The 15321-nt window shown below is 45.3% G+C and overlaps 1 protein-coding gene across 1 annotated transcript in view; it reads right to left on the minus strand.

The window, feature by feature from the left end:
- The window catches only part of ADTRP (androgen dependent TFPI regulating protein), a 69143-nt gene extending 54942 nt beyond the window's left edge, over positions 1-14201 (minus strand). Inside the window, exons 1-5 of the mRNA XM_025383146.1 lie at positions 14112-14201; positions 13031-13390; positions 4154-4207; positions 2392-2526; positions 392-493 (exon numbers count right to left, since the gene is read on the minus strand). Coding sequence (XP_025238931.1) covers positions 392-493; positions 2392-2526; positions 4154-4207; positions 13031-13183 — 444 coding nt within the window. The 5' untranslated portion in view covers positions 13184-13390; positions 14112-14201. The remainder of the gene's footprint in view (positions 1-391; positions 494-2391; positions 2527-4153; positions 4208-13030; positions 13391-14111) is intronic.
- Between the last annotated feature and the right edge of the window lie 1120 nt (positions 14202-15321).

Genomic DNA, 15321 nt, shown 5'->3' on the forward strand with positions numbered 1-15321 from the left:
GATATTCTTTGGATGTTGGGGTGGGCTTTTTTTTAAAGCTTGCTTGATTTCATCCATACATTGGAAGTTTATGACATATTTGCAGAAATCGCTTCTCTTTCAGGCCTGCCCTCTCAGAACTGTGTGTCTTTTCAATGACTTCCTAAGCAACATGGCAGACTCTCGCCTGGACATCTCCTGTGTTCTCAGTAGACTCACTGTAATTATAGCACTGGCTTGTGTTCATTTTGTACCTTCAATATGCCCTTTAAATAAATAGTGATGGGGTGGAGAGAGAGGGTGAATTGGATGCTGAGAATTGAGACATTTGGAAACATAAATAAGGCACTTTGGAGTTTTCAGTACAGAGGCTATTGGTGTTCTATGCTCACTGAATTTTCCCCTCACTCACCATTGCATGATTCAGCCATGCTGGGATGACAGTATCTAGGACCTTGGGGTAAATGAGATCTCGATTGTAGAGAAAGAGGATCCAGAATGCCAAAAATACAAACTGGAAAATAAAACACAAAAAATAGCATCATTAGGCTTGGCTTTCTAAGATAATCAAGGAAACACAGCTAAATAAAAACAGATAACCATTTTAAAGATATCTTACATATACCTGATAGGAATGTAGAACATATACATTATAGAAATTCTACAATAAGCATTCTTCCCTTCATTTCATTGCTATATCTGCTCTTTCTGGGGATTCCTCAATGTGCCAGAGAGTTAGAGATCAATTGTTTGTCATCGTGGCAGGCAGAGAAGATATGAATAAACAGGATTCCCAGACCATTAGTCATTTATTTTAACCAATAACTTCTTTTTCTAAACTTTCACCAGGAATGCTGAGAGTAGGCACATGGAGTGGCTTGAGTCATACATGTTCCTTGTCCACCCTCTAAATAGGCATGGCTAGGGGAAGCAGGAAGGCTGAGAACCATAAGTGCCAAGTTCCCAGGAAAGTGCACAAGCTAGTTGACTGAGGGCTAGATCTCCCTGGTGCTCAGAACTTTGAATTTGATCTCCTCTTGTACTCCTTGACTCTCTTGTCAAAGCATCGATCCTCTATGCTACAAAGTCAATGCAAAGATAAGGAAGTTAAAAACTATTAAACTTCTGATCTTCCTATCTTCTGACATTTCAAAGGCTCCATTTCTAAGCCTTAACAAAATAAACAGACTTCATTGTTGATTTTAAAAACTTGACTATAGCCAGACTTGGTGGTTCACGCCTGTAATCCCAGCACTTTGGGAGGTCAAGGCGGGCAGATCACTTGAACTCAGGAGTTCGAGATCAGCCTGGGCGACATGGCAAAACCATGTCTCTACCAAAAATACAGAAACGTAGCCAGGTATGATAGCACACACCTGTAGTACCAGCTACTTGGGAAGGTGAGACAGGAGGATCGCTTGAGCCTGGGAGGTTGAGGCTTCAGTGAATCGAGATCACACCACTGCACTCCAGTCTGAGCAACAGAGTGAGACTGCCTCAAAACAAAACAAAACCCCCAAAAACCAAAAAGCTTGGTCATTAGAAGATTTTACATGGGCAGAGGTAGAGGTATCCTGCAAAGTAATAGGTATCCGTGCTGTGTTATCAGAGAACTCATTAGTGCTTGGAGAGTTGCATTTTGCATTTAAGTTTGAAGTCTCCGTACTATAGGAAGCAGGTCAGGTAGAAGAAGGTAGTCATTTCTAATTATAGGCCCTGCTGGGCAGCTGGCATGCCTGATCTCTGTTTGTTTCCATTCTAGCTAATGAATGGAAAACATGAACAATGTCATAGAAATGTGGACAGCATCAGCATACAAGCTTACTGTCCCTGGCATATGTCTCACTTCTTCCTGACATCCATCCACTCAGCAACATCAATGAGGTACCTACTGTGTACCCCATACCAGGCTATCTTTCTCTCCTTGGTTGTCTTTTCCATGTGCCACCTTTGAAGGTCTCATATCTTTTTTCAAAAAAAAAATTACTTGATGGTTTTCCACTTGCAGAAGTAACATATGCTTATTGTAGCAAGTGAAACAAGATGTATAAAAGGGGAAAATTAGTCATCTCCCCTCCTAGGGCTCTCCATTCCCATCACCCTGATGGAACCAAGGTTGTCTCAGTTGTATTTTGATTAAGAAAGGTCTTTCAAACTTCCCCATTAGACAGCAATAAGGACATTGTGCCAAGCCTTTGCAGAGGTACAAAAGCTAGTGATAAATCTGATCACTAATGTGCACTATTTCCTAAAGACACTGGGCAATGTGGTGCAGTCCTCAGACAGGACATTGTTGTAAATGCAGTGGGTGTGGTTTCCTATTATGAGCTCCCAAACAGCTTGGCTGCCCAGGAGAAGCTTTTGTCCATATGTACATGTCTGTTAGATTATGCACACATCTTTGGAACTTACTGTGGATACAGGGAAAGCCAGTGTGGCGAAAAGCAGGTCTCTGAAGGCAGTTAGGAACTTAATGTCTTTTCTCCCTTTGATTCTTTTCAGCACATCATCCAGGCAGGTGACCCCGTAGAAAATGGTCTGCAAGAGCTAAATCCATTACAACAAATGAGGGCATTTTCATTTGCTTTAATTAATACCTTCTTCACTGATGGAAAACTCCATCCCTCTGGGAGTAATGTGGCTTCGAGAGGGGGTGGCTGTTGAGTTGTTTTGGTTGAGAGCCAATTCAAAGGTTGGGCTTCCAGCTCATTGGGTCCTGACCCTGCTCGCTAAGACTGATTGAGTAAATTTGTTTAGGGGATAATAATGTGTACAGTATTTAGTGTAATGGACTTGAGCTAACATGGAAACAAAATAAAGAGTCAGCCTAAAAGGGGAACGTAAGGAGATAGATATCTTGGCGGCACAGAGGTTGGAAGAACCAAATAAACAGCTCAAAGGCAAAGAGGCAGATACAGGGTGGACAGAGTCGGAGTCTTCCTGGGAAAGAAAAATAGGAAAAATGCCTGGTGCTGAAATCTCACTAGAGAAACTGGAAACAGGTCAAGAGCACCACCATGAATCTCTGAGCTCTCCTAAAAAAGACACACAAAATGGTGCCTTGCTTAGCCGAAGAAGAGCCGGTGCACTTTCTTCCTTAAATAGGGCACCTGTAGGCCTCACAAAGGCAATCTGGCCGCGGCAGCAATTTACATCCAAGGGGACAGAGCAAGCCATGAGCTCTGGTGGGTTACTAAGTGCTGTGTGGTCCCCAAAGCCAGGACAAAGAGAAGGAGGGTATTTTTCAAGAAAGTAATATGATATGGAAGGCAAATTTTGTACATTCTTACCGCTTTGCACAATTCTGTGGTTTCTCATTTAAGGACTGGTAGGTCATGAAGATATAGAGTTTGCAGGGGTTTAAGTTAGACTTTTGACAGAATCCATCCAAATCCTTAAAAGCCCTGGACTGGTATAGAGGGGTAGTCTGGACTCTGCTTTTAGAGTATAAGTCAGGAATGTTCTAGAGCCTGGGATGCTGGGCTGGTGATTGATCAAGGTGGCTGTTGGGGAACAATCTCTGAGCTCTGGACTCTCGGAAAGACCTAGCAAAGTCAGCCACGTGCTGTTCCTGGGCTGAGGGGGTGGGTAGGAGAGGATACGGAGGTGGATCAGACCAGTTGCACCCATCACCCTGGAGCGTGTTAGAAATGCAGGACCTCCATCCCATCCCAGACTACAGAGTCAAGATCTCTGGAAATGGGGACCAAGAGTTTGTTTTTTAATAAGTTTCTCCAGAGCTTGTTAAAGATTGTTTATCCAGGGGGGATGAGGGGAAAAATTGAAAAACTACCTATTGGGTATTAAGCTTATTAGCTGGGTCACAAAATAATCTATACTTATATGACAAACCTGCAAATGTACCCTTGAATGTAAAATAAAAGTTAAAAAAAAAGAAAATTTTGGCCAACCTTATTAAGACACACTTTACAGAATATAAAATACAGGTTTTAAATACTGAAAAAGATTATTTAATCTTTACGTAGGCTAAAGTTCTAGAACCATTGAATGAGACACAAGTTTAGCACTCAAAAATCTTACTACTCAAAACCATGAAGCAGCCTTTTATTCATTACTTGGTATGTGCCAGGCACTGAGCTATGTGTTTAATTCTCATAACGACCTTATGATTAGACCCCCCGCCCACCACCATTTTACAAATGAGGAAACAAACCTGCCTAAAGCTTCCTGGCTGGTAGACGCCAAACCCAGCAGTCCTGCTCTTGAGCTAGACTTTTAAAAAATAAAAATAAATTATCAGGTTTCTGAGCATAGTTCAGATAAAGCATTGTGGGAGGTCAGAAGAGAGACAATTATCTCCAGGTGGGAGAATGAAAGACAACTTCACAAAACACTGAGGCCTGATTCCCACCCCCAGAGATTCTAATTTAATCAGGCTGGGGCTAGGGCCTAGGCATTGGGATTTTTAAAATCCTCCCACGTGATTCTAATCACGGGCGGCTGAGGCTGAGAACCACCTGCCTTCAGGAACTTCCGTTTGGAAATTCAGACCCTGCAGTCTCAAGAGAGGCGGGGCTGGGGAGATGCAGGCTGTTGAGCCCTTCTGTGGAACAAGATTGCAGGAAAGGGAGAGAGGAGAGAGGGGAGAACAGAAAAGTAGGCTGCAAACAGCAGGGCAAGGTCCTTGTCTAAGGGACAGGAGGAGAAGGGGACACGAAGGTACTAAAGAATGACCAGGGGGTAGAAGAGCAAGAAGATAGGAAATCATGGGCCCTGGGGTGGAGGAGGTTTCGAACCTGAAGAGGGTGTCTCAGGGAGGGGTGGGGCAACAGCTTTAAATGGCATGAAGAGGTTGCCACCCTAATACTTCTCATTATTGCTGGTGATTTTCACATTCACACCCTCAGGGCTGCAGAATTTGGATGTGCAGTCATTTGCACAGGGAGTTGGGAGAAGCTGCCTCCTCTCTCCCTCCCCCACCAGTAGCCTCACCTCACCCTGGTTTCACTTCCAGCTGCTCAGGTCGCAGCAGGCCAGGCCGCTGCTGTAGTTAGGAAGAGCAGGCATGGGCTTGGGCCCAGGGGAAGAGGCCTGCGCTGTTCTATCAGCAGGGCAATTAATCCTGTCCTGAGCCTGGGCCAGGTCTGCCCTCTCTGGGGAGAGGCCGCCTCCGCCCGGCGTGTGAAGTCCATGTGACCCGCTTTCCTCAGGCTGGAGCTTCCTAGAGTCATCATGAGTCAAGCTCCTCCTGACTTTCTCCTGCCTCTCCCAGTCACAGGATGTGGAAATCGGATTGGGGGAAAGAACGCATTACTCAGCTCCTCTGGGCCTTCTCCATCAATAAAAACTTGCTTCACACCTCCAACTTGCCAATCCCCTCTCCACCCCAACTCACAAAGGCATATGGCACACGGGCGTCTCTGGATGCCCACGGTGTGTGCCATGCTGCCCTGTCGCCATCGAGCTTACTCAACATTGAGGCATCTTTGTCTGAATTCACGAGAAGCGTGTGGAACCCCCGTGTGGGGGCTCAGAGGGAGGCGCTAGGGAGCTGCCAAGGAAAAGAAATCTGCAAGAGCTGGGGTGTGAAGGGGCCTCAAGGAGCAGCTGGGGCACACGGAGAGTGAGAGGCCAGGAGCTCCACGGGGAGGCTTCCAGGAGGGCAGCAGGGACAGGTGTGCCTCAGCCCATCCCAGCAGAATGGTCTGCTCATTCTCCAAGGACGATGCAATGTTTATAAAACTCAGGATGAGCTTGACTCACGATGACAGACGGAGCGATCAGGGGAGGCAATGTTAGCCGTTACGGGCTGAGTTACGTCCCCCACCACCCACCACCAAATTCATATGTCGAAATCCCGACCTCTAGGGCCTCAGAATATGACTGTATTAAAGCGGTGATGAAGTTAAAATGAGGTCATGATGGCGCACCCTAATTCACTATGACTGGTGTCCTTATCAGAAAAGGAGGTGAGGACTACGGACACACGCAGAGGGAAGACCACGTGAGGACACAAGGAGAAGGTGGCCATCTGCAAGCCAAGGACAGAGGCCTCAGGAGAAACCGACCTTCCCCACATCTCCAAATTCCAGCCTCCAGAAGTATGAGAAAATCAATTTCTGTTGTGTAAGCCCAGTCCGTGGTACTTTGTTATGGCAGCCCTAGGAAACTATACAGTAGCATTAAAATATGACCGCCACAACTGGCCTTCTTTTAAGACTCTTACAACAAAATTACTATCATTTACATTTCGCAACTATTTTGGCACCCAGAAAAGCCCAGACGTAACAGCATCTACTTAGTCAAAGTTTATTTCAGAGCTGCTGCTCCCTGATTTATCCTTTCTCCTGGTTCTTCCCTAATTCCGTTCCCACTGCGTGTTCTGTGCCTTTTCCTGAAATGCTGCTGCTCTGAGTTCGTTAGCTGTCTTTTGTTTCTGTTGCTGGCTGACAAACTAACACCTGCGACAAAGCTGAATTGACACTTTTCAATAACTAATGCAATTCAAAAAACTGCAGTTAAAGGATATTTAGTTTTTACATTCATGTGTCTTCACAAACCCACAAAAATCTTCAAATTGTGGAAGCTTAGCCTTTCTAAGTCATCAAGCTTATTCTCTTGCCTTTAAGCCAGAGCCTCCTCTCTTTAACCTACCTTAGGAAATGAGAATTTCTTCTATTTAAAAAGTAATTCCAGGGAGGGAGATTCCACAAGTTTCCTAAGCAAGACATTACAAGTCTTATTGGATGAGTCAGGTAATCCAACACTGAACTCAGGACTGTGCCTGACTCAGCCAGGCGGGACTTTCTTATTTCTCTCCTTTGAAATGACGCAAGAATTTGCAGTGGGAGATTACACCAGAAGAAAACAGCAATTGGGGGCTGCGATGAGCCCTTTATATAATGGCGGTGGTTGTGTTTGGAGCAGGTACTTTGCCAAGTATATCTGTATTCGTATGGAATATACGATTTCCATCATCATTCATGCACATTTAACTTAAGAAACTGAGATTAAAGGATGAAATAAAGAACACAGGAGGAGAAAGAATGTGCAGAACACATTTGGGAATCATGAAGAGAAAAATGAGACCAAGAGCATCGAGGGACAGGTTGGAAAGAAGTACCAGAATGCTTGGCCAGTGTTTCATAGCTGAGGACAATGGGCGTCAGTACAGCAGTCGGGTGGCGGTGGGATAAAATACCTTCATGATGGGATGGCCTCCCTAGAAAGGGGCTCATGCCTGTTAGAACCATGTTCTGGTCCTTCACTCATTCAACCGACATTCACGGAATGTCAGTTAGGTACCAGAAATTGTCGGTTAGGTACCAGAACATAATACAGGCCTGGGAAAGTTCTGTGTTAATGTCTTTCTCTGGAATTAGGAAAAGAAGAAGTGGAAGAAGATGATCGAGAAGGAGAAGGAGGAGGAAGAGGAGAGAGAGAAACCTTTTCTGTATGTTTGGTATTTTACATGATGCAGGTCAGGTTCCGTGGGAAACAATCTGAGATTCTGAGATGTGCCTGCAGGATGTTCACCGGAGAATGCTCTCGGACATCTACGAGAGAGAAAAAGGGAGCAGGATTGAAGTGGGGAGGCTAAGTGCTGTGCAGTTGCGTGGAATCAGCTGATCCCTTGAGGAGCTCTGAGCTGAGTTTCTCCTTCAGAGCTGTCCTGGAGTGCAGCCTTTGCATCCCATATTGGATGCCAGTTATCGCAGGCAGCAACCCCAGGGAGGGGCCTAAAACTTGGTCAAGGCAGCTCCTTTCTGCTGAGGGCAATTCTGGGAGGGGATCTCAGCTTTGCACCATCGGCAGCGAACACTCCTTCTGAGAGCTGGGGACTGAGTATCTCAGTGCTGGGGAGGTATGAGGATCTGGGTGCCTTATCAGAGTATCCACTACACATGAGAAAACTGAGGCACAGAGAAGTTAGGCAACTCACTCAAAATCACACAGCATGTGAGCACAGCCAGTGTTCTGGCTTCAGAAGCCAGGCCTTCAATCACTCATCTCTATACTGTGTCCAAAGAACCTACCAAAATGCTGTCACAGTTGCTCAATAACTTATAGCTGCTTTATTTTGGGTGCTGGTGGTGACTATCACATAGTTTGATCAGTCCTTACCCTTTCAGCTATCGAAGTGCATCTTTGTGAGGCAGAAATAGTTAAGTGTATTTGACTCTATGGAGCTGAAGAGTGCCATAGGGGCTGGTCGCAGTGACTCACACCTGTAATCCCAGCACTTTGGGAGGCCAAGGCAGGCAGATCACAAGGTCAGGAGTTCGAGACCAGCCTGGCCAACATGGTGCAACCCTATCTCTACTAAAATACAAAAAAAAAAAAAATTAGCCAGGCGTGGTGGCGCATGCCTGTAGTCCCAGCTACTTGGGAGGCTGAGGCAAGAGAATTGCTTGAATCTGGGAGGCAGAGGTTGCAGTGAGCTGAGATCGCGCCACTGCACTCCAGCCTGGGGGAACAGAGTAAGAATCTGTCTCAAAAATAAATAAATAAATAAATACATAAATAAATAAATAGTGCCATAGATTTCTTAAGGTTGGTCCCCCAAGTGTTGAAGTGCGTGCCATACTGTAAATTCAACCCCATCTTCTCACTGTTCACAGGTTGCCTTGGAGTTTAGACCCATAGAGGCCTCCCAGGTCCTCTGTTCCCCCAGCCCTAGGCCAGCATCCCCAAGGACCTATGTGGTATTGCCACTGTTGTCATCATGAGAAGTTGAGGGTGATGACGATGGAGCTGCCTGGGGCTTGGGCAACTTATGAAAAGGGAGGGAAAGGTCATGCTTCTGTTGTTGACGGGGGTGTTGGGGGCGTGGGGAGGGAGGGGCCCACTCAGAATCTCCCCTGGAGATCCCAGTTATGTGGCCCCACCTCTCACAATGTTTCAGAAGGAAGTTTGTCTTTAAAAAGAGGAAATCCTATTAAAGTGAATGAATTCTATGAGCCAAGTTGTGGCTGCTGAGCCTTGCCCTAAACCCCCTAGTTCATATTCCTTGGGATTAGGGACAGTCCCTGGATGGAACTGGAGTGGACAGAGAGCAAGGGACACAGCATTTGCGGAGGACTCAGGCACTGGATGAGCTGAGCCAACTTGAGCAGCTTGAGGACAGCCATGGCACTGCCTTGGTCTCACGCTCAGCCTCTGGGGTTCCCCATTCTGCATGGCTGGCTGCTGGCTGCTGGAGCCTGCAGACTCTACCACTAGGACTGCCTGGTGCCTGTGGGCAGCTACAACAGGGAGGGCAGTGGCTTGACAGTGGCCTTCTCCAGCTGGGAAGACGGGGCCTGCAGCTCGGGGAGGCAGAAACAGGAGCTATGAAGGGGAAGGGGGTGGATGACTCCTGCTGGCCTCCACTCCCTGCCAACCTAGGTGCTCAGTGAGGAGACTGATGTTCTACTAAGTCACCCCCCTACATCACTTTCTCTACCCAGAGAAGTTCACCATCACCTCCCCATGTCCTCTCCCCTCTGTCCACCGCCTAACACCATGCTGATGCCATTCTGAGTGCTTCCCACCTGTCAGATCATTTCTTCCCCATGGCTACCCTATGGTTAGGTACTATTTTTATTTCTGTTTGACAGATGTGGAAATGAAAGACACAAAGAAGTGCCTAGCCCAGGGTCTCAGGGCCAGTAAGCAGCAGGACTGAGGTACCACCCGGAGAGCACAATTGTAACCATTGTGAAATATCACCTCTCCCTCCCAGCAGATAATCAGTGGCCCCTTCAGAGTTCGGTTACTCCCTTATTAGGCAGAGACTCCTATCTGTCCTCTCCTACCTTAGTCAGAGATGGGTCACTCTGACCAATTCCCAATGGCACCTTAGCTACTACCACCAACCCCAGGGGAGTAGCTCAGTGCAACTCCTGTCTGCCTCCCCTTCCAGTCCCCTGGGATAGCTTCAAGGGGAACTGGGGCAATGCTCAAAATGCCAGCTGGCACCAAAGGGGGCTTTGCTCTTATGAAGGGGACACAACTGATACTCAGCCAATTAGAAATTCAAGCTGTTTACGAGGAGGTGTGTAAATTTCCCGGTAAGCAGGATTGGATACTAACTTCCCCAAGCTGAGGTAAAATAAATAGAAGAATGTGAGAGCAAGTTGTAAGACCTTTATGACTTAATAAACACAACCACCAATTAATTAGTCACGAATGAACACTAATTAATCCTTAGGAAACACAACCATTAATCAGCCCTTGAGATCTCGAGAGCCAGACATTTTCAGGTCCAATATTTCACCTTAAGCAACATATTTGAAATCTACATTAAATGGATCCTCTGAAATACACTCAACCCATCTTCACCAGTTGGGAAGCATTTCATTAGGTCGCACTTTCAAGATGACTCCTAACGGAGCTCAGAAAGAAAATCACCACAGGTAAGCCCCTCTCTGCTTATTTATGAGGGCCAGAAAATACCAGAAGAGAGGGACTGCTCGACGATGCAGAAAGGCTGAGGTCACGTCAACGTACCAAGTTGCACCTTTATAATATGTGGGTATCCTGTGCCAGTCACTGTGCTGAATTCAAGGTAGAAATACAGACAGGGTTGGCAAGGACCTAGGAGAAAAAAACTTCTGTTTTGGAGCCAAAGTTTGATTGGAATGTTAAGACTCACATGGCAGGGAGAGAGGGAATTAGAAAACAATACTGTACAGGAATCAGCAGAGACTGAGAGATGCTGTGACAATCAGAGAAAGGAAAAGGAAATTTGGGCTGGAGTTGGTCAGCAAAGATTTGGGGGGAGTATATGTGATTCCCAATGTTCTATGAAAGAAGCAATGTGGTGAAGAGGGGTAAGTAGGCCTCTCTTCTAAGGATAGAGAGAACATTGGGCAGAGAAATGACAGCAGGAAGCCCAGGGACCAATACTAGTGAGATGCAGTCCCTACTGCAGAAGAGACCAGCCTCCCAGGGAGAGGGAACCTGAAGGCTGGTTGGGCAGGTGAGCCCTTGAATGGGAGTTTGACATTGGGTCCACGAGGCAGGAGGGAGCCACTGTGGTTTCCTGAGCAGCAGACCACACGCTTCGATCCAGGTCATGGTATAAAAAACAAACCAAAACCAGTGCTTTGAGAAGATTAATTTGGAATCTGAGTGGCTGGATTGGACCGTGAAAGGACAGTAAAGAGATGATATGGTCATCCAGGTAGGCTTAATATGAGCCTGGAATGAGAGAGACAGTAAGGTTGAAGAAGAAAGGATGAACTTAGTAAAAGGAGAAACTAATAGGATTTGGTAGCAGATCAATTAGGGAAGCAACATTGGGATTAACACTAGGAAATGACAGTATCATTGACAAGATAAGAGACTTTTCTCACTCTTGGAAAATGAGGGCTCTTGGAAATGTAGGTGAGCTAGAATTAAAAAGTCAGGATCAGGCCGGGCGTGGTGGTTCACACCTGTAATCCCATCACTTTGGGAGGCCGAGGCAGGGTGGATCATGAGGTCAGGAGATCAAGACCATCCTGGCTAACACGGTGAAACCCCGTCTCTACTTTAAAAAAATAAAAATAAAAAAAAATTAGCTAGGCGTGGTGGCAGGCGCCTGTAGTCTCAGCTACTTGGGAGGCTAAGGCAGGAGAATGGCGTGAACCCAGGAGGCGGAGCTTGCAGTGAGCCAAGATTGCATCACTGCACTCCAGCCTGGGTGACAGAGCAAGACTCCATCTTAAAAAAACAAAACCAAAAAAAAAGTCAGTATCAGTTGTGTATGTGTGTGCGTGTGTGCATACAAAGAAGTAAGGGAGCTGGTTAATGAGTGCGGTGATAAATCTATTCTTAGCCGCACATAGTGTGAGGCAGGACATTCATACTGGAATTGGATTTGATTAGAAAGTCAGTCCTGACTACAGACACGTGTCTCTTCTAGTTGGCTGTTTTTCACAGAAAGCCAATAGAGACACAGAACTTAAGGGTGTGTGTGTGGTTTTTTTGTTATTGTTGTTGTTTACTGTGGTACTCCTAGTTCTACAAAAAACATTTTTTGTTTTGTTTCTGTTTTTTGTTTTTTTTTTTTTCATAAAATTCCATGATTGAAACAGGCAGTCACCTTGAAATTTTCAAACACACTAGAGCTGTGTTCAGGGTTCCAATTTTTCAGGCCAAAATCAAGAGGCCACTAACCAACCAGTGAGGAGGAAGCAGCCCCTTCGGGCCTCTTTGATTTTAACTCTCTCCACTTCCACCTCCTTAGCATTTCAGAGTGTCACAGTTTCTGATCACATACATTCTCTGCTTGTCAAATGAGGATTATGATTCTGAAAACAGATGTTTATGTGGCACCCAAGATTTTAGTCAAAAACCTCAAATATTAATTCACATCCCCAAATGATTCCCCATTCTTAGTTTTTAACTTTAAAAGTATTTTTTTTTTTTTTTCCTATTCCTCAAATATTTTTCGTAATCCGCTTTTCTCCCATTCATTCACACTTCATCAGAATGCAGTCAGCCGGGTTAGGAAGACAAGAAAGGATTAAGTCATAAGCTTGGTTTTTAAATAGTTGAAAATGTGTATTTGCCATTCGGTTGGGTGATTTGTCCTTTAAGATGGAGCCTGAACCTATAAAAAATTGAGGTGGGAGCTGAACATGGCAAAATGTGTTTGCTTTTCTTAGATAAATCTGTTAGTCTGTGTGTGCTGTAAAATGGCATTATTCCTTCATTGGAAATTACACTTCCTACACAACATACGCCACTCTGCCTTCTCTTCACAGACTTCCCCAAGCAAAGTTCAAAATGCCTCCTGCATTTGTGGTTAATCCCACGGTGAAACCATTAGCATGGTCCCCAATTTTGAGCACATCTGAAAAGAGCTCCAAGATGAGATTTTTTTTTTTTTCAAGAGAGCATTTAACAATGAGAAAGCACAGAAATGTAAGTATAGATCATTTCCAAACTGGGTTTATCAGAGTAAATTGTTAAGTAAACGAAAAACCCAAAACTCACAAATGGTGAAGAAGGAAGACAGATAACAAAATTGTGTATTTAATCAAATCCAAAGATGTTATGTGTAGCAGCCCTGATATTCTAGAGAAATGGATCGGTTCCTGGTACGGCCATATGGACTTACCAGATTAAGCAGCGTCAGGTATTTCCACCTTGCACCATTTGCAAAGATTTTGGGTTTCACCTTGTCTTTTCCTTCCTGTGAGATGTAATAATTGAGGAAAGTATACCAGCTCAGAACAAGGAAGTGGTATATGCATGTAGAAGTCTTCGTCATGGCTAGTGCTGACCGGCGCACGGTGAATGTCTTGAGTAGTTTCTGGCGTCCTTCTGTGGGTCAGAGCTGAAGTCCAACAGCAGGCCTGTGAGCTATAAACCACACCCCTCTGGAACTGAGAGTTCCAACACCGGCTGAATTTGGTTCTGTTTTAAGCTCCTTTCCTGAAAAACTTCAGAGACAGGATTACTGCTGTTTTTCAGATGCCTGCATTTAGATAATGATAGATAATCTGTAGATTTGCATAAAATACAACATGTGGGCTTTGAGAAGGGCAGGTAGCAATCAATGCAAGAGCTGCACATTGTACCGTTTGACTAGGGCCCTGGGGCAGGGGCATGGTTAAATGAAGTAATCATGAAAGAGTAGGAAAATCTAACAAAATACTACCACGGCTGTATTCTCTTTTCTTTTCATTTGCATATAACAAGGAAGTTGCAACCTTATCTCTTGAGAAAAGGAGGAGCAGGTTGATAAACCAGATCATGGGTGTGTTTAGGGCATGAACAGTAGAAAGGAAAAGTGTGTTGTAATTTTGCTCCTGAGGTCTCTGAGATTCTAGAAAGTCTGCAACAACCTTTGATCCCCCAGGGAGCAGTTCCAATGGTTTCTTTTCTTTTCTTTCTTTCCCTTCCTTCTTTCCTTCCTTCCCTTCCCCTTCCCCTTCCTTCCTTCCTTCCTTCCTTCTTCCTTCCTTCCTTCCTTCTTCCTTCCTTCCTTCCTTCCTTCCTTCCTTCCTTCCTTCCTTCCTTCCTTCCTTTCTCTCTTTCTCTCTTTCTTTCTCTTTCTGTTTTGTATCTATACCCTGGAGAACCAAGAGTAACCCAGGGCTGTCCCAGAAACTCCATTTGGATAGGCATTTCTGTGCCCTGGGAGGGAAGAAGCAGCTTAGGAGGTGATCGGTACTGTGGCTACCACACCAGCATACCTGACTTTAGACGTTGCTGGGAGAGGGTAAGAGTTCCTGCTCTGCCATGATTAGGATGAGACATGGCTGGGCGAGTCAGCGTGCAGGACTGGGCTCTGACTCAGGCTCCACAGAAGGGAACTTAGGAAGTGGATGCCTTGTGACATCGCCAGCTTGTTTCCCTGGGCAACTGACTCCGAGGGGTGAGCAAATCCCTCAGAGAAATGCTCCTGACACAGTTATGTAAGTCTGTAATTGGTGCTTTTTAATGACTTAACCAGGGCTTAAAAGTACTAGCAGAAAGAACTGTAGGCTGGACAAGGGGACAAAACATAAACAAACCCACCTCCTAAGAGTCAACAGACTCCCAACATCAGGAATGGGAGATGGGAGGAGAGCAAACCCGAGCCCGCCATGGAAGTCTGCATTGTAACCATGTTTTTTTCATCTGTTGGGGCTGCTATAACAACATACTGTAAACTGGGAAGCCTGGAAACCACAGAAATTTATTTCTCAGTTCTGAAGGCTGGAAGTCCAACATTAAGGTGCTGACAGAGTGCCTGGTGTTTAATGTGGGTCGTTTTCCTGGTTCATAAATAGTGCCTTCTGTCTAAGTCCTCATGTGGTAGAAGGGGCAAACAAGCTCCCTGGGGCCTGTTTTATAAGCCACTAATCCCATTCATGAAGACTTTGCCCTCATGACCTAATCACCTCCCAAAGCTCCCCTCTTCTAATGCCATCACCCTGGGCGTTAGGATTTCAACACAGGAATTTGCAGGGAATGCAAACACAGACCATAGCAAACCATTCTCAAGGGACAGGGTGATCTGGGAAATGGGTACATAAAACTCTGTACAAAACTCCATAGCCTGGGCTAAATTGCAAATAATAACAAAAGCTAATACTTTTATAGTACTTACTGTTTGCTAAGCATTGTTCCAGTTGTTTTACACATATTAGCTGATTAACACTCTAAATAACACTATGAGGTCAGTACTATTATGTATTAAGTACATTTTCAGATGAGGAAATTGAAGCCCGCTCTGCTAAAAGGATGTGTTCAACACTTTGTAAGAGGCAGAGCTGCCATCTGAACTCAGTATGATGGTTCATATTGAGAGTCGACTTGATTGGATTGAAGGATGCAAAGTATTGCCCCTGGGTGTGTCCATGAGGGTGTTGCCGAAGGAGATTAACATTTGAGTCAATGGATTAGGAGAAGCAAACCCAC

This window comes from Theropithecus gelada, chromosome 4, assembly GCF_003255815.1.
Source record: "Theropithecus gelada isolate Dixy chromosome 4, Tgel_1.0, whole genome shotgun sequence".
Lineage (NCBI taxonomy): Eukaryota > Metazoa > Chordata > Mammalia > Primates > Cercopithecidae > Theropithecus > Theropithecus gelada.